Source organism: Oryzias melastigma, linkage group LG24 (assembly GCF_002922805.2).
Source record: "Oryzias melastigma strain HK-1 linkage group LG24, ASM292280v2, whole genome shotgun sequence".
Taxonomy (NCBI): Eukaryota; Metazoa; Chordata; class Actinopteri; order Beloniformes; family Adrianichthyidae; genus Oryzias; species Oryzias melastigma.
In genome coordinates this window covers 17,502,239-17,521,717 of record NC_050535.1, presented here as the reverse complement: position 1 = coordinate 17,521,717, position 19,479 = coordinate 17,502,239, and the positions used below count along the sequence as shown (strand labels likewise).

General features: G+C 35.1%; 1 protein-coding gene across 5 annotated transcripts in view; it reads left to right on the top strand.

Annotated features, from left to right (window-relative positions):
- col12a1b (collagen, type XII, alpha 1b) overlaps positions 1–19,479 on the top strand; it is a 146,268-nt gene that overhangs the window by 79,359 nt on the left and 47,430 nt on the right. For all 5 annotated transcript variants that reach the window (XM_024290520.2, XM_024290521.2, XM_036210692.1 and 2 more), the window contains 10 exons: positions 1,494–1,623; positions 1,934–2,073; positions 2,150–2,279; positions 5,699–5,838; positions 5,998–6,127; positions 7,174–7,313; positions 8,396–8,525; positions 12,483–12,625; positions 17,637–17,766; positions 17,877–18,019. In XM_024290520.2, the coding sequence (XP_024146288.1) occupies positions 1,494–1,623; positions 1,934–2,073; positions 2,150–2,279; positions 5,699–5,838; positions 5,998–6,127; positions 7,174–7,313; positions 8,396–8,525; positions 12,483–12,625; positions 17,637–17,766; positions 17,877–18,019 (1,356 nt within the window). The remainder of the gene's footprint in view (positions 1–1,493; positions 1,624–1,933; positions 2,074–2,149; positions 2,280–5,698; positions 5,839–5,997; positions 6,128–7,173; positions 7,314–8,395; positions 8,526–12,482; positions 12,626–17,636; positions 17,767–17,876; positions 18,020–19,479) is intronic.

Genomic DNA, 19,479 nt, shown 5'->3' with positions numbered 1-19,479 from the left:
GTGCTTGTTGAAATGAGAAAAAAATAAAATGGTAAATACAATAAATAAATTAATAAAAAAAAACAAGGGATCCAAATAACCTCCCTGTGGTACTCCAGAGTTTATCGTTTTAAATGTATGTCCTTTTTATATTAAAATCTTAATATTTGGGCATAAAACCAGTTTAACATCTTTATTAGTCATGATTCTTATTCTAAAAAATAAGCTAAAATATTCTGATTCAACCGTTTGTTTTCAGTGCTTGTTGAAATGAGAAAACATTCAAATGTAATTACAACCTAAAAAAAAACAGGGCACTCAAATAACCTCCCTGTGGTACACCACGTTTCATTTTTAAAACATTTCTGTTCTTTTTTATGTTAAAATACTAATATTTCAGAATAAAACCAGTTTAACATATTAATACGTCAGAAGGAAATCATTGTTATTCTGAGAAATAAGCTAAAATATTCTGATTTAGCATAAAAAAGACGAGGAAAATATCCACATTGAACCACAAGCACATATTATCACAGATTCAAAAACATAAAATAGTTTATATGTTTTAGATATCAAGGGAAAGTTTGTTTGTTCTTGCTACAATGCTTGACAGCATTCATATTTTGTGTTAAGCTAATATTTAAATATTATGCTAGTTATTTTGGCTAATTTAGACACGTTTTCATTTTTCTTCTCTTTTTTTTGTTGTCAATTTGGGGTTTCGCTAGTATTTTAACAATATGCTGTCAAAATTTGACTTTTTGAGTTCTTTAAGGCAAATTTGGAGTTTATAATTTTGGCAAAATTATACATTTTTCAAGTTTTTTGTCTAATTTAGCATTTAGCTAATATTATGGCAAACTATCAGCCTGAGCATTTTTAGCTATCAGTTTGAGCATTTTCAGCAGCTACATTCAGCTTACAGTATTCTCACTTGCATTACTAAATGTAATACTATGTTTCTAATTTTACTATTAATTTAATGCTGCTTGCATAATGTGCTTGCCACATTACTTCAAACAGAAGATTTTTTGTTTGCCTATCAAGACAAAAATCACTAAAAAAGTACAGATGTGGCTTTTGTGAGCAAATGTTAGTTTTGGCACTAAATTTCAGTCATTTCAGCCAATAAGAACATCTGAAAACAAATATGGAGGAATGACAAGTCATCTGTTTGTTTTTCAACATTTTAGTGCTCATCTATAAAATATAACTATTGTAAAATAAATGATTGTTTTTAGGAGGTCAGTTTTCTAAGAGACGACAATAAAATGTTTAAGTGACCTGATTTTTATAATTAAAAAGTATTACTGTAGATCCTAGTGTAAGATAAAATGGGGAATAAACTAAAATAACTTTAGCTGGTACTTCTAAGCAGAAACATTCACTAAATTATAGTTAAAAATGGGGTCAAAGTGTCCTCATCCATCCTGTTCCTGTACTGCAGTGCACAAAATACCGGTAATTCACAGAGTAAGCATGCCATGTTTTGACTTTTTTCTCCCTACAATTAGGATCAGGTTCCTGGAACTGTAACCAGCACTGTTCTGAAGAACCTGGAGGCAGACACCGAGTACACTGTGTCGGTGGTGCCTGTCTACCCAGAGATGGAGGGCAAGACCCTGTCTAAGAACGGACGCACAAGTAAGGGTTGCACAAGAAAAGTCTCAACACACATTTGAGATCATTTTTTCAGAATTATTTACATAGAATTAACAAAGGATTGTCTGGGATTTATCATGGGCTGAATTGCATTTAAAGTTAAAAGAAGTGAAAGAAAAGCAAAAAAAAAAAAAGAGATTTGATTGATGCTTATCTTACATCTTCAAACACTCAAGTCTAGTTACATAAGACACTCTCTGGTTTCAATTTTGGATTTTTTTCCTTCATGGCAGTATCCCTTGAAATACTTGAATCCTTTGAGCTGTAATTCATTCCTGATTCTCCTTCTTAGATCCACTGGGTGGAGTTAAAAACTTGAAAGTGATTGATCCCACCATCAGCACGCTGACGGTTCGCTGGGATCCAGCTGTGGGAAATGTCCGAAGCTACAAGGTCTTCTATGCGGCTGAACCAGGAGGAACGGAGCAAATGGTAGAACTGTTTTTACAGCCCAAACCCACACACAAGTGTTCAAGTTCTGACAAAGTCGTGGCTCTGTGTTGAACAGGAAGAGGTGTCCGGTGGCACCACCACCACCATCCTGAAGAACCTGGACTCTAACACGGTCTATAACGTCGCTGTGGTTCCCGTCTACCCAGATGTGGAAGGAATTCGGCAGGCCGACAAGGGAAAGACGAGTAAGGAAGAATCGAGGATTTAGGTTCTAACGCTGAAGACTTTACAATGATCTTGGAGCTTGGTGTATGGAGCTAAACTGGGGCCAATATTATTTTTAACCCAAATAAAATAAATTAAAAAAAATATTGGTGTTTAGAAAAAATAAAGGAAATTGTCCAAAACTTTTTTGCTATTCTAAGATAAACTTAATTATTTTCAGCTTCAAATGTTCAATTTTTAGGTTTCAAAGCTCAAAATTTCGATTTCAAAACTTTTTTTCCAATTTCAAATCTTTTTTTTCACTTTTTGTTTCCAAAACTTTTGGCCCCATTCAGGCGCTTTGGGGCGGGGCTAACAAGAAGTACCACTCACAATCAATGAGGGTGGTAACTTCAGTCCCGGTGCATTCACTGACTCTGAGAACTTGGAAAATTACGGCCAGAAAATGGCTGTATGTCTGAACTATCATAGTCTAAAGTTGACCCAAGACGGGTGTAAAAAGACTTTTATCGTGCACAAATGCACGTCCAACATGAATGAATGAGTGAAATGGTTTAATTCAAGCAATCAGGAATAATACATGAAAAAAAAAACATCACATTGAATCACAACCAGGTCGTTTGAAAGGGAGTGGGAGGAAGTGAACTTGTATAATCCCACCCCAGCTCAACCATACCATTTTGTCTACATGAATTAACAATATCTGGTTCAGGACTTAATATCAAATATTTATACTCTACAACAATAAATTCTAGTTATAAAAAATCATTAATATCACTGATGTAATCAAATTTCTAAACATCCACAGACAAATAATTTATATTAATCAGTAACAATAATCTAGATATTCTTATTAAAAAAGACAATTTTTGCAGATTTTATTAATCAAAGAATTATAATAATAATAATAATACAAAAATGAATAAGTATGAATAATATTGGCCTTAACTTAGCTCCATACAGAAACACTTGATTCCTGTTTAAAAATGTGAGAAATCCATGGATGAGCAAATCTTTCATGAAAATATGATGCCAACGTCCTGTACTGTGTGGGTCGAAAACAACAAGAGTTAAAAGTGAAAAAAAAAAAAAAGATTTCAAACTTAAAAAAAAGGTTTGAAATTGAAATTTTGAGTTTTGAAACCTAAAAAACTGATGTTAAAAATGTAATTTTAGAATAGCAAAAAGTTTTGGACATTTTACCTTTTTTTAGGCAAACACCAATATTTTTTATTTAGGTTTCAAATAACACTTGCTCCAATTTAGCTCCATATTAGTGACCCTTTATATGAGGATTAGCCATGTCAATCTTGAAAATGAAGGAAATGTGACGTCAAAATATCCAAGACACCAATAAAAAGAATGACGATCCTGGTGTTGAAAAAAAGATTTGGTTGGATTGTTACCAATCCAGACACTACAACTCAATCAACATAATATGTTGGTTGGAGTCTTCATTTGGCTGAATTCACATAGAAAATTCTCATCCCTTATAGTGTGTTAAAGATGAAACAAGTTTATCGCTGCAGTTCCTGTTTTACTGAGATAAATATCAAACAGCTTCTAATGTTCAACTATACGGTAGTTGTGCCAAAATGTAAACAAAACTCAATATCTCCTCATCTATTGAGAGTTGTTCCCTCAGTTAAACTGTTACAAAAAGTGTTTTCCAAAGAGCATCTGTTTCACTGCAGCCATAAAACATCAGCTTTCCCTCTCATGCCATCGTTTGCAGGATTTATCGGTTTGCCTGGATTTTTTTTCTTTGATTGGAATCGTATTTCCATTGCAGCTCAGCGCACAGCAGCAAACACTATTCAATAATAAAAATAATAAGACAAAAGAGATCGTCACCTACCACAAACGTGCACATTGGTGCATACAATAGTGCAATTAGACAGTAAATAGTGTCACCAAACAACGTTTTTTTGGTATGTTTTCATAGTTTCTGATACAAGTCTGAAATCTATGCTCTGTCGCCTGCAAACTAGTAATCTGCCTATTTTTATCCTTCCTGTGACACAGAAATGCCACTGACCAATGTCCAAAAGGGCCGTTTTCCTAAACCAAGGGTCTCAATCTGGCGACCTGCAGGCCATTTGCGGCCCTCGAGTCAATATTTTGTGGCCCCCACCTTAATGTGAAAGTTAAATATCTACTAAGCAATATCCTCTGCATGTCCGCGCTTCTTTGATGATATCTTTGTATTTACTTTTTTTTTGCTTAAAACTTTGCATTTGCTTTTGTAGTTGGACCTAGTCATCAGTAAAGTCCTTAGCAACAGTTGCTAGCGTCGTTAGCTCCTGTCGTTTCACAGAACCTGCAGAAGATATTGCTTAGTGGTTCATAACCATGAACAAATGTTTAATAAACTTGTTCAATAGACATAGACAATGAACAATAGATATAGACAGTGGATGCAAAAACATATTTTTGGCACAAATGGAACCCCGTACAACCCACACTCAACCATAGACCTCTGATCTATGGCTTTATTTTCTTTTATTTATATATTATGTTAAAAAAAATTACAATTTCAAAGTTTTAAAAAATTAGTTTTAGCGTATTCAATAAATATTTGTCTCTGCCTGATTGCAAAATACAAAGCATATCTATCTTTTAATGTCTGGTTATCCTGTGTTTGACGTGTCAACTTCTGTTGATTAATTGTATTAATTGTGCATACGATTTTTTTTCTTGATTATTTGAAATAAACCATTTCCAATCCAATCTAGTCATTTCCAATCTAATCGAATCTAATCTAATTTAGTCCACTCTAATCTATTCTAGTCCAATCTCATCTAATCTGGTCCAATTTAATCTAATCTAGTACAATCCAATCCAATCTAGTCTAATGTAGTCCAATCTAATCTAGTCCAATATAATTGAATCTAGTCCAATCGAATCTAATCTAGTCCAATATAATTTATTCTAGTCCAATCTAATCTAGTCCAATATAATTGAATCTAGTCCAATCGAATCTAATCTAGTCCAATATAATTTATTCTAGTCCAATCTAATCTAGCCCAATCCAATCGAATCTAGTCCAATCTAGTCTAGTCCAATTGAATCTCATCGAATCCAATTTAATCTATTAAAGTCCTGTCTAATCTAATCAAGTCTAATCTAATCTATTCTAGTCCAATCGAATCTAGTCCAATATTATCTGATCCAATATAGTCCAATCTAATCTAATCTTGCCCGGTCCAATCAAATCTAGTCCAATCTAATCTAATCTAGTCCAGTCTAATCTAGTCCAATCCAATTCCAAAACCAATCTAGTTCAATCTAATTGTCAAATCTAATCTAATCTAATCTAATCTAATCTAATCTAAGAGAAATAATGTTATTCCACTCACCAAAGGTGAGTAGTCGGTAATAGAATAACTTTGGTTTGTAATCCAAGCACCATAACCCTGTCATGTTCGTCCTCCTTCAGAGCCGTTGAGTGGAGTGAAGAATCTCCGGGTTTTTGATCCGACCATCAGCTCTCTGAAAGTCAGCTGGGAGCCGGCTGTGGGAGACGTCATGCAGTACCAGATCATCTATGTACCTGCTGCCGGAGGAACCGAGGCCAAGGTTTGTTCCTGGGATTGGAAGTGACATTCTGGGAGTTATAGACATAAAACAACAAGTACAGCTTTCATTTTAATGATCATTTGATGGTTTTTTTTAACGTTTAGGTTTCTATTTTTTTTTTCTAAGTTAGAAATTGTTTTTTGTTGATGAAATTTACAGACTCAAGTTTCCGGGATGACGACTAACACCATGCTCGGGGAGCTCCGCCCAGATACAGAGTACAAGGTCACAGTGGTTCCCATTTACACCGATGCAGAGGGGAAACGCATGTCAGAGAACGGGAAGACAAGTGAGTTTGAACCCAAGAGCTGACCTCAAACCTCCTGTAAAACTGTAATACAATAGTTTTGTGTCATAGAAGATTCACTTAGTGAAGAATTGATCAAGTGAACCCAACAACAACAAACTTTCACCAAGTTACGGTGGCCCAGAAGTACAAATCTCACAAACAAATCGCTAGACAAAAGTAAAAAAAACATATTTAACGTTACATTTAAGAAATCAAAACGAAATTAAACAAGATAAAAACGAAAACTTTTTAAAGACAAAAGAAAATTTCAGACATCAAAGGAAAAAAATGAACAAAATAAGAAACAGAAAAGGCTAGTTACTGGGAGACATACCTTGGATGATGACGTTTGATTTCTGACCTTTGAGGTTTTTTTTAAATGTGTCTGCATAATAACAAAAGTCTTATGATTAAAGCGGAGCATATGCAGTATCTACGGTGGCCCTGAAGTGCAACAAACAAAAAAAGTAAAGATCACAACAAAAAACTTAAAAAGCCAAAAAAAAACATCATTACATTTTAGAAAACAAAACTCAATTTCAGAAACCAGAACAAAAAAACATTTCAGGAAACTAAATTAATTTCTTTAAAAAAATAAGAACAATTTATTAAAAATATTTTGGATAACATTTCATTTACTAAAGACAAAATGAAATGTTGAAAAATGAAAAATATTTCAGAAAACAAAATAAAATGTTTTTCATTTTTTAACATTTCCTTTCATCTTCCGATGATTAATTTTGTTTTCTCATTTATTTATTTTTTAACATATATTCCCTTTTGTTTTCAGGAAACTACTTTTGTTTTCTGAGATGTTTTTTTCTTTTTTTATGTTTTGTTTCTGAAATTGAATTTTTTTTTTGAAAAAAATCTAATACTGTTTTTTAATTTTTCTTTTTCTTTTTACATTGTTTTTGTTCTGATCTTTAAAGTGTTTCTTGTGTCGAGTGATTTGCCCTTCAGGGCCTCCGTACCAGTTTGACATAACTGACCTACTCCAGGCTGTACCTCGAGGAAACGAGCTGATGTGTTTGTGGGGTTTACAGAGGCTTTGGGGGGAGTGAAGAACCTCAAGGTGACTGATCCAACCACCAGCTCCCTCAAGGTGCGCTGGGAGCCGGCGCACGGCAACGTCAGGCATTACCGCATCTTCTACGTCCCCGCATCCGGAGGAGCCGAGGACATGGTGAGACGGCGATTTTAATTAGTTATTTTTTACCTTGAGCAGAAGAATCCTTTCACTTGTACGTTAATATGTGATGTAGACTCACTGATACGTGTTGCTTGTAGGGCTGCCACAATTAGTCGACTATTAAAATACTAGACGACTAATTTAATAGTCGATTTGTCGTTACTTTATATTATATGGAGTCAGAGTGTAGTAAAGTTGAAAGTTATAGTGGCATTCTGCTAACTTTTTGGACTTTTTGGCATTTATTAAGGTTTTTAGGCTAGTTTGCAGTTTGGCTAATATTTCAGCTACATGCTAGCTATTTTGGAGTTTAGCCAATATTTCAGCTGCATGATTGCTATTTTGGCTAGTTTATGATTTTATTTCTGTTTTTAGGCTAATGTGGAGTTTAGCAAATATTGGAACTACATGCTTGCTATTTCTGGCTAATTTGGGCTTTTTTTTGTTGGTTTTTATGCTAATTTGGAGTTTAGTTTATACTTTAGCCGCACGTTAGCTATTTTGGCTAATTTAGGATTTTTTTCTGTTTTTCGGCTATTGTGGAATTTAGCCAATATTTTCACTACATGCTAGCTATTTTGGAGCTTAGCTAATATTTCAGCTACATGCTAACCATTATGGCTATTTTTTTCTATTTTTTTAGTTTTTTTAGGCTAATTCGGAATTTAGCTTATATTTAGCAGCATGCTAACTATTTTGGAGTTTGGTATTATGTCAGCTGCATCCTAGTTGTTTTGGCTAACTTAGGATTTTTTCAGTTTTTTAGGCTAATTTTGCTTTTAACTAATATTTTAGCTGGCTGTCAGTTTCAGCATCTTTAGCTATCAGCACTAACATCATCAGCGGCCAAATTCAGCTTGTCAGTATTCACACTAGCATTATCACAGATAACGCTATATATCTAGTCTTTAGTTAGTTTAAAGCTAATGATGGTTAAAATGTGGGCTTTACAGCCATTTTTCTCATGACCCGATTAGTTGACTATTAAAATAATCGTTTGTTTCAGCACTAGTTGCTTCAATGCCAGTTTTTCCCTTTTTTAAATGACTTTAATTGCTGTGCTTTTGTGTGAATAGGAGCAGGTGTCTGGCGGCACCACTGAAACCGTCCTCAGGAACCTGCTGTCTGACACGCCGTACACCGTGACGGTGGTTCCAGTTTACCCCGAGGGAGACGGTCTGCGTCAGTCCGACAAAGGAAAGACCCGTAAGTCTCCAGGATCGGTTGTACAGATAAAACGATCTTACAGAAATAAATGACCACAGCTGTTAGTAAAGAAAAATGTTTAATTGCAATATTTGTACATGTTAGTTTATTTGTTGGTAATAACATATAACTGAAAAATATCAGAAAGTTTTTCACCAAAGTTCTGTACCGCACAACAAAAATACATTATTCGAATTTACCCTAAAAACAACCAAAAACATTTAGCAATAAAACATCAAAATTTTACAACCAAATAATATATTCCATGCCCAATTCAACCCATTTAAAAAACACTTATCATACATATGTAAAAACAAAGGGCTTTACATATAAAAACATTTTTCAATGTAAAAATTGCAGCAAAAACAAAAACTCTCACACTGAAATTGCAAGGTAGCTATATGACAATATTCCACAACACATGGAATGTAGGAGCAAAATACATCGGAGAATGTTGGAGTACCCAAGACTACTCCAGTTACTTTGTGAATTAAAATACGGAAGTAAATGTTATGTTTTTCCCCAAAGCTTTGTCTTTAAATGAATTCATTTAATAAAAATAACACTTCTAGTAAGCTGGTTTAGTATTACCAAAGACATCATGCTGTTTAGTTACAACATAGAGAGGGAGGATTGAAGTGTAGAAGTGTAAATATTTATTATCACATTTCTTATAAAACACTCCAACAAGCTATATATATAAATATTAAAATTAATTTCACATAAACTGGACATAAAGTTATTTAAATATCAATTTCTTGTAGTTATCCTAAATGTTGATTAAACAAACAAAATGGTTTCATCACAGTAATAGAGGGAAAGATTAAAATGCAAAACATCAGCAAGAATAATAAACAACAATGAAGTTACAATATTTAATTTGACTTAACCTGAACTTTAATGTTGTCAGTCAGAATGATCAAACTAAAAACTGCAACAAGAAAAATATAAATAATATTAACTTTAGTGAACCACAGAACGATTTCTACAACATACTTTATTAGTATTTGTGTTCAGTTCTGGGTAAGTTTCTGGGTCGTAAAGTCCAGTTTGTCTTATTTTAATGGTGCTGCGTAGCACCGGATCACACACACACACAAACACGGGCTCGGTGGCTTGTGAGACAAAAAAATAATTGGAAGTGAACAGCTTGAACTGTCTTTCTACCGGGGCACAACGTGAATTTGACGCGGTGCGATGCATGCGCCCAGATCTTGGCGTTACTCCCAACACTGGATAATACGAACACTGCAGCTAACTTTGTGCTAATCCTTTCTCAGAAATGGCTCAGGGTTTAAGGGAGTTTTAAGATTCATCACTACAGTTTACAGCCTGTGCTGCACAGCTCAGGTGACAGTTCCAGGTTCTTTGTGCACCTGGTTCTCCTTCTGTTCACTCTATAATTCACTCCGCACACATGCTTTAGGCTCAGTCTGTCGGGATTCCACAGCTACTACGATGACCAAGGCAGTCATTTTGACATTATTTGTATAAAATGTTGTTGGGAGTCTCGAGCATCTGATCCGGATGCCTCCTGGACGCCTCCCTGGAGAGGTGTTCCGGGCATGTCTCACTGGCCGGAGGCCCCGGGAAAGACCCAGGACACACTGGAGAGACTACATCTCTCTGCTGGTCTGGGAACGCCTCGGGGTCCCCCAGAGGAGCTGGAGGAAGTGGGAGGGGAGAGGGAAGTTTGGACATCTTTGCTTGGACTGCTGCCCTCGCGACCCGGTCCGGATGATAGGAAGAAGATGGATGGATGTATAAAATGTGGATTACATTGAAAAAGTAGCATACATCTGGACATCAAATACAATGCTAGTGTGAATGCTGTAAGCTGAATGTGTGACTCCTGAAGATGTTAAAGCTGATAGCTGAAAATGCTAAAGCCTAAAGCTTTCTAAAATACTAGCTAAATGCCAAATTAGCCACAAAAAACTGGAAAAATGTCTAATTTTGCCAAAACAGCTAGCATAATGCTAAATATGAGCTAAACTCCAAATAGACCCTTTTCACGATGACATCAGACATAATAGCTACAAGGCCGTAAATGTGAATCTTTACTTCCAGTGGTCTCATTGAGAAGGGCAAAGCTGACAGCTGAACACTGTTTGACACAATTTTACTTAAATAATAGAAGGTAACCTTACCAATTTCAACAGAAAAATGTACAATAATTATTTTATGAATGTCCTGCAGAACATTATTTTCATTTACTCTCTCACATCGATCTCAAATCAAAACACAAATGCTTGATATCCTTCAATATTGGATGTTTTATTGAAAATATCAACCTTTCATTTGAGCAGATTTTATTCTAATGGGTTCAACCTTGGTTGATGTTATTTACACGTATTTTAAGTGCGATCAGCACAAAAACTGATAGAAATTCATGCTGGCCAAATTAAAAACAACAAAGACACATCGCTGCATGTCTGCACAGATTTAATCACCTCCCAGGATCAATTTACTTGTTGTTCTACCAGATATTTTAGGGGATAATTGTAAAAACATGAATAATTTAGTCAGCTTTCCCATTCTAAACAAAACAAGCTGGAAGGGACTCTGCACTTTCCGGCGATGTGTGACGTCACGTGAAAAAGAGTCTTATTAAACTAAAAAACTGGAAAAATTTCAAAATTAGCGAAAAACACATAGCATGTTGCTAAGTTAAAAGTCCAAATTAGCCTAAAAAACCCAGTAGTTGTTGAACATTTTAGAGTTTAAACTGTGCCTCTAGCTTAAACAAAAGGTTTTACATTAGGCAGCCGAAACTTTTCTGTTGTTCAGTTCTCATCCGAATTTGATCAAATATTCCCCTTCCACGCTTTCAGCTCGTCTTTGATCTTTCTTCTTACATCATTTACTGATTTATATGGAAAACATGATCTCATATGAACACCATAACGCTAAAAACCTCTGAAATTGTTCCTCCGGAGGAAAAAAACAAGACAAGATACAACAATCTGGTGACCTCTGAATAAACTTTACTCGTAGTTTATGCCAATTTAAAAGCTCTATTAAATAAATACTTGTGTATCTAGGGTTAACCCTTTAACACCAGAGCTCCAGTGTTTATGTTCTTTGATTTACTGTAATTTTTCAACCATTACGCCGCTTTTCTCCTTCACAATCTACTGGAATGATCGTGTTAACGGTTGAAAAGTTAAAGATTTTGCATTTATTTGTGTTTAAGCGTCACCGGTGACGCCTCAGGTGTTAAAGGGTTAACTGCTCAGTAGCGTTTTCTTTTTTTTTTTTTCTCATTCCACACAGCCGGCATCTCGTTTACAACCATGGGAAATGCTTCCAAAGGTTATGACTATGAGTGGAAAACTGTGCTTCTCTACTATAATGTGTGGAGTGTTTGAAACACGTTGCTATGGAAACAGCGAAAAGGAATAAAGAAAGAAAAATTAGTTAAATCCAGTAAATATGTTACAAAATAACTTTTTCAAACAAATTATAATTTTAAGAAGATGAAAATGATCATATAGATTTGATGGAAAGATCAAGATTCAACTCTTGAATATATTTCAGTGTTCTTTTATTGAGCAAAGCTGCAGATACCAGGGGATTTGCACATCTGGTTTGCTTTAAAACAGAAGTAAAAAGCTTTTGCATAAACCCAAAGCTATGCTAATTCTCCTTACATAAACAACTCTCCTGCACAAGACTTCTGCAGCACTCAGCATTTGTGTTCTCCATTTAGCTAAAAAGTGTTTTTCCTAATTGGAGCAACATATTTTGTTTAAAATTCTAGACGAATGTGCTTCTTTTATGAGCATCTGTTTAAAATCACTCCTTGTTTTGCTATTTTCTTCCCCGTGATATTCTCAGCTCTAGTTTGTAAATCCATCAGCTTCAGCAGCTGTTTTTCGTACGTTTTGATGTTTGTTATCTCTGTGAAATATTGCCGCTCCTTCCACACCTCTCACTCTCTCCCTTAACCCGCAGTGCCCCGCAAACCGGCCAGGAACCTCCAGGTGCACAACCCCACACCCAGCAGCCTGAGCGTGCGCTGGGAGCACGCCTCGGGTCAGGTTCAGCAGTACAAGCTGACCTATGCCCCCTTGACTGGAGTCAGGCCGGCAGAGTCGGTGAGTAACTCCCACAGAGGCTGTTAAAGCACGAGCTGTCATTAAACTGCAGAATTAGCCTGGAGAGCAGGAGGACGTTTCCCCTGAGATTCCTGACTTAGCACCGAAAGATTAAAGATAAAAGCTGCATGGATATGCAGTAGCTTTATTTTAATCTGAAATCACTGTATGTAAAATTAACATAAGTATAAAGTTAGAAAAAGTTTCGAAGACTTCAGGATCTGTTTTTTGTTTTTTTAATTTGTCCTATCTTAAAGGGTAACAAAACCCATTTTTTGTCTGTTGACATCTATAAATGGGTATTTAAAAGCGTTATCTGTTGCCAAATTTTTAACAAATTAAAATAAAATAGTTTAATTCTTGAAAAGTCAAAAATCGTCGGTGTGCTGCCCCCTACAGGTTAAAATGAGGTATTACACTTGAATTTTTGTGATTGGTCAACCGGTGTAAGTTAAAGCTTTAAACCTTTTTCCCTTTGACATACTGCTTATGTGATCAGCTGATTCACAGAGAAAAAACGTAATTTTGTCCGCTTTTTCTCCAGAGGTAAACGGGTGTAGTTATACAAATTTGAACGCTTGTTAATATTGACTTTAAAGAAATAAAACGATTAAAGTTCTCTGTTCCATTGCACACTAAACTACGAGACAGTTACAGTTTATTCACATTTAAAAGCTTAAAAGCTGATAGTTCTGGAAAGTTTTTAAAATCTCATTTTGGAAAGGGTTTAAAGTTTAGGACATTTCCGCTTAAGCAACCGGATAAAGTTGCTGAATATCCGCTTCCAGCTAGAGATTGACGCGATCTGAAGCCCTGCGGTGAAACTGAAATATTTTATCTATCCAGCCGTACAGTTTTGAGTCAGATGTCAGCTCCGATGAGGAAAATGAAGACGTACATGGATCTAGTCGTAAGTGGACCCCACAGACTAGACTGGATGGAGCTTTAACCTGCTGATTGTAGCTCTTGTGTCACAACTACAAGCTTTTTCCAACTGCATTTACATTTGAAACAAGGATTTGAATAAATTACACAGTTTAAGTTTAATTTTCTTTATATATTCCTAGTGCTGCCACCAACGATTATTTTTAGTCGACTAATCCCTGATTATTTTTTCCGATTAGTCGACTAATCAGGTCATATGCAAAGTGGATGTAAACCATCATTAGCTTTAATCTAACTAAACATAAAAACAATTAAGATGATAATGTATTAAACTTTTAATGAATCAAACAGACTCTGCTCAGCATTAGTTTCTGGTATTAAAACAAGATTAAATCAATGAGAGACATCTGAAACAAGGAACTATTTTTCACTAAAGAAAAAGTTTTGGTCTCACTGACTCAATTATTAAAAAGTACATTTTGTGTTGCTGAACGCTCACAACTCTGTTCAATTTTACTACACTCTGACTCCATTTAATATAAAGTAACGACTAATCAACTATTAAATTAGTTGTTGACTGTTTTAATCAGTCATTGATTAGTCGACTAATCCTGACAGCTCTATACATGTCCTCCACGGTTGTAAAAATGTCATGTTAAAAATACCAAAAGCATGACTTTTGTCAGAGTGGGTTTTTAAAAACAACAAAACCAACTTTTTTTTCGCCCTACTTTTGGTCATCTTGATTCAACAATGGCCAATGACATCATGGAAACTGTGGCATGAAGATGAGAAAAACAGAATCTAAAACTCATTTATGCCACGATTGAGCTACAAAATAAACTTGAGATTGTTTCACCAAATGTCCCAAAACTTTGTTTTTTTTCTGGAATTTGGAAATTTAGTTTTTTGCAGAAACTTTGGTTTAAATCTGGTATTTATCAGTTTACTTTTTACTCTAGATTTTAGCATCTCTTTTGTTTCCTCTGGGTTTGTAAATCTAACTAAGAGAAAAAAAGAAAACTATTTTCTGTTTGATTCAAACATTTCTCACCATGCAACGCATCACAAATCCAAGAAGAAGCCAAAGTTTGTCCCTTTCAAAGCTCATAACTTTACCTCAGTTTAGTGTTATTACGAAGGACCTGGAAATAAAATCATTAATCTGTAGCTGTTTTATTTAATATTTTTTATTCTGTTTTATTTCATCATATTTCTATATATATATTTTAGCATATTTTAATTCTATTACACGTCTTGGTTAATGACCAGGATTCCCTTGAGAAAGAGATCAGTGGATTTTTTCCTGGTTAATTAATGGTTAGATAAATAAAAATAAATTTTAGGAAAAAAGCAAAAGATAAAAAGTCAAAACTGTAATAAAAGAACAAAGAACTCCATTCTTCTCCTAGATTACACAAAAGATAAATAATTCTCCAGATCAAACTTGGTTGTAACAGAACAGTTGTCATGAACGCTTATAAAACAGAATATAAAAGAACATTTTAGGTCAACTATTTTTTAAATCCTCTTTCTTTATTAGACTCTTCTAACTCTAACACATTTTCTTTGTTGGAGATGAACTATATGACAGCCAATGACAGAATGTTCACATCCACCAAAGCCAGTAAAGTCAGTTTACAACCATTACTTTCACAGGACAACAGCAGGTGGCTCCTGCAGGTCTCAAACGACCCGCTTGTACTGATGCTGCACAGATGGCTGCATAGCAGTGATTATCATAATGAGCTGAAATATGGAAATAATAACTTGTCAGATTTTCACATGTCTCTATTATCCCTGATAGAGTGCACCAGTGCAGATTTCTGGATCTGAGTTGGGGAACGTTGTGTTCTCCTCGTCCCCACCACACATTCTGAGTTGAAGTTTGGAAGCGCTGCATGCTGGACACATCTGTGACTGACTTCAAAATAAAAGCAGAAGCATCTGAACTCTGTGAGGCAACAGGAATCCAGTATAATGAGGCTGCTCCAATTGAAAGAATCTCCTCTGATCATTTTTTAACACTAACGGGAATGTCTGTTAGTAGCATTCCTCTTTGAGGAAGTTGTGTTGTCAGAGACAAAAGACAAATGTTCAAAAAAAATGAAAATTCTGAAGTAACTTTGGTGTTAGAAGTAGTTTGAATGTCTTTTTGAATGTATGGGTCCATAACGAGAAACTTTTAAAACCCTGAATATGGACGGAAAGGAAATATAATCAGATTTAATCTACCTTAATGCAATTACACTAGAAAAGTTGCATTAGCTGTGATAATGCTAGTGTGAATACTTTTTGCTGTAAGTAGTCCCTGAAGATGCTGAAGTTGACCTAAATATGTTAACAATTTGGATTAAAATTGCTTAAAAATCCCTAATACATGAGAATTTTGCAAAAATATTTACTGCGTTGCCTAAACATGAGCTAAACTCCAAATTATCCAAACAAAGCTTAGTGGATACCAAATTAGCCAAAAAAGCTAGCACGCTTAAATATTAGCTAAACTCCAAAATAGCCTAAAATTCCTCAGTAAACTAAATTAGTAAAAAAACATTAACCTGTTGCTAAGATAAAAGCTAAACTTTAAATTACCCTATAAAAACCTTAAGTTAACAAATTAGCCAAAAACGTTAGCCTGTTGTTTAAATATGAGCTAAACTTCAAATTAGCATAAAAATCCCCCAGTAGTTGCCAAATTAGCCAAAAAAGCTAGCACATTCCTTAAAAACTAGCTAAGCTCTAAATTAGTCTATGAAAACCTCAGTAGATAGCAAATTACCCAAAAATGTTTGCATGTTGCTATAGCTAAACTCCAAATTAGCATAAAAAACCTCAGTAGATGCCAAATTAGCCAAAAAAGCTGTTTAAATAGTAGCTTAACTCCAAAACTCTTCAGTAAACCAAATTAGCCTAAACCATTAGCATGTTGCTAAAATATTAGCTAAACTCAAAATTTTTAGAAAATGACTATAATGATGAAAACATAACCCATGAATATTTTTAAAGACTTGTTGCTAATCTTCTTAAAATGTGAAGACTTTCTCATTCATTTCCTATAGGGGGTACATTTTCTCAATATTTCAAAAACTATAACATTTATGAATATGAAATATACAAGCATTAATGTCCTGAACAAGCTAATTATTTTGATACTAAGATTGATGAAATCACTGAAAGTGAAAAACGTATGGAAAGGAACATTAGAATCACTATAGTGTGAATGTTTATTAAGCATTCGCATAATTATTTCACATTTTTAAGGGTTTAGTGAAGCCAAAAACCCAAAATGTTAAAAACAAGAGTTCATTTTGCAAGAACCTCGTGTGAAACATGAATGCATGATTCAGAACAACTGCACTGTTTGGCTCCATCAGTGGCTCAACCAAGAAGGAGTGAGCCCCAGAGAGTAGAACTCCATTCAAGAAATGACTCTATGATTAATGTTCAGACAAGCAAAGGTCATAACGTATAACGAGGACAGTGGCCAATCTGTAGACGTTACACTTTAGTTTTCTGGAGGGATTACATCCCGAGCCAGTGGGCGTAGATTAGCCTTCAGTTGTGGTTTCTCAGCTACTAGATCATCTGTTATGGTCTGACATGACAAAGATCCAACATTTCCTGTTTTTTTTCCCTTTTTTAAACAAAAACATGCCTAGTTTAAAGCAAGTCCATTTTTTATTATGCAACACTTGAAATACCAGAAAAATGCTGAAGTTCCAGAGTCTAGATAGATTTACTGGTTGTTTTATTAGGTCCACCTTGCTGTAGTGGGCTGGATCCCCTTTAGAGATTTTCTTCTGCAGACCTCGGTTCTAACCATTTGAGTTCCTGTCTTTCTATCAGCCAGAACCAGTCTGGAAATTCTCCTCTGACCTCTGGCATTAACGAGCTCTCACTGGATATTTTCTCTTATTCTGACCATTCTCTGTAAGCCCTAGAGATGATTGTGGGTGAAAATTTCTTCTCCGTTCTGATGCTCGGTTTGAGCTTTTTTCACACTCAATTTTCTAGGTTGTTTGTTAAACGAATAAGCTTTGATCTGATTTGAATGCTGTCACTATAAGAGGATCATGGTGCATTTGTGCAAAACAGATGATTCATTTCTGTCTTTTGGGTTCCATAGTTGCTCGTTCCTGGAAGCATCAACACGGCTATCTTGGACAACCTGATCCCGGATACTCCCTACTCAGTCACCGTCGCAGCCGTGTATGCTGATGGAGAAGGGTCCAAAGTGAAGGGCAACGGCAAAACTCGTAAGCCAGAGTCGTCCGCTGATAGTTCAAACTTTATAAAAGCTTACTTCAGGAAACAACATGATAAAGTTCTGCATTTTGAAGCAGGAGTTTTTGTCTGTTGTTGACAGTGCCCCGTGCTGGCCCGAAGAACATGCGTGTTTTGGACGCCACCACCAGCACCCTGACCGTCGGTTGGGACCACGCCGAGGGACCTGTGAGACAATACAAGGTCTCCTACGCTCCAATGACCGGGGATCCCATCACTGAGTTTGTGAGTGCAGATTTCAACAATCTTCAGTGTGTTGTAGAAAAACACCTCAAGTCTCAGTTGTAATAGAGAGCTGTGGGGATTTTTTTTGTCCTTTCTGTTATTTAAATATTTACAGTTCTGATGTTTTACTTTAAAACATCTGACAGACACACAGTAAAACAAGAAATACATCTAGTGTACAAAACGTAACATGAGAGAACCCACTTATCAACTTTTTTAGACTTTCATTTTCAAAATAATTGTTCTGCTTAACCCTTCAATGTCTGAATTTATTCCCAGCCATGAAAAAAGATATTTACTTGTGTTTTGGCTTTTAAGTAAATGCAATATTTAGGATTTAGCCTGTGAATATATCCCTTATTCATGGGATATGTTTTCATCTTTTATAGTAATTTTTAAAAAATTCAGAGTTTAGCTAACATGTAGCAAAATGCTAACATTTTTGGCTAATTTGTAATCTGCTGGGGTTTTTATAGGCTAATTCAGAGTTTGGCTAGTATTTTAGCAACATGCTATTGTTTTGGGCTAATTTATTTTCTACTGAGGTTTTTATAGGCTAATTTAGAGTTTAGCTTCTATTTTAGCAACATGCTAACGTTTTTGACTCATTTAGTTTACTGACGAATTTTAGTCTATTTTGGAGTTTAGCTAGTATTTAAGCAATGTGCTAGCTTTTTTTTAAGCTATGTTGACATCTATTGAAGTTTTTTTATGCTAATTTGGAGTTTAGCTGATATTTAAGCAAAATATTTCTGAAAAATTTGCATGTTTTGGGATTTTTTAATACATTTTACTCCAAATTTTTCAGAAATTTAGGTAAACTTCAGTGCTCTGTCATAGTTTTTTTTTAACAAAACTTGCAGCCATTTAGCAAATTTAAAATTTTGCAAAAAGTTTTACATTTTCAGCAAATCCCTTCAACAATTAAAGTAAATCATTTCACCATTTTCAGCTAAAAACTTCAACATCTTGATTACTTTCAGCAAAAAGTATTCACACTAGCATTTTGGCAGTTAATGCCACTTTTGAGACAATGGGCATTGAGGGGTTAAATGATGTAATGAAGTCCCGTCCTGGGATTCCCTCGACTCGTTCAGGTCGTGAAACACAAACTAATGAGAGTAATTACACGCTCAGTTAAACAAACTGTTTAAATTAGGGAATAATGATGTTGTTAATACATTATCGGTTAATGATGATGAAAGATAGATACAAAAGAGCTCCACTCTAGTAATTAGTGAGGCTTATGTTTGCTTTGAGTTGTCAAACAGCAGTGGATGAAATAATTCCTCCACACATATGTAGACTTACTAATCACTTGGTACAAAGTGAAATCATGTGGCTCTAAAACTCAATTCCGTTTTGTTTTCTATGTTTTTTTTTCCCGTTTAAATCTGGGAAAATGAGCAGTTCAGGTTAGTGATGTGCCAAAATATCGATATCGTGATATATCGCGATAT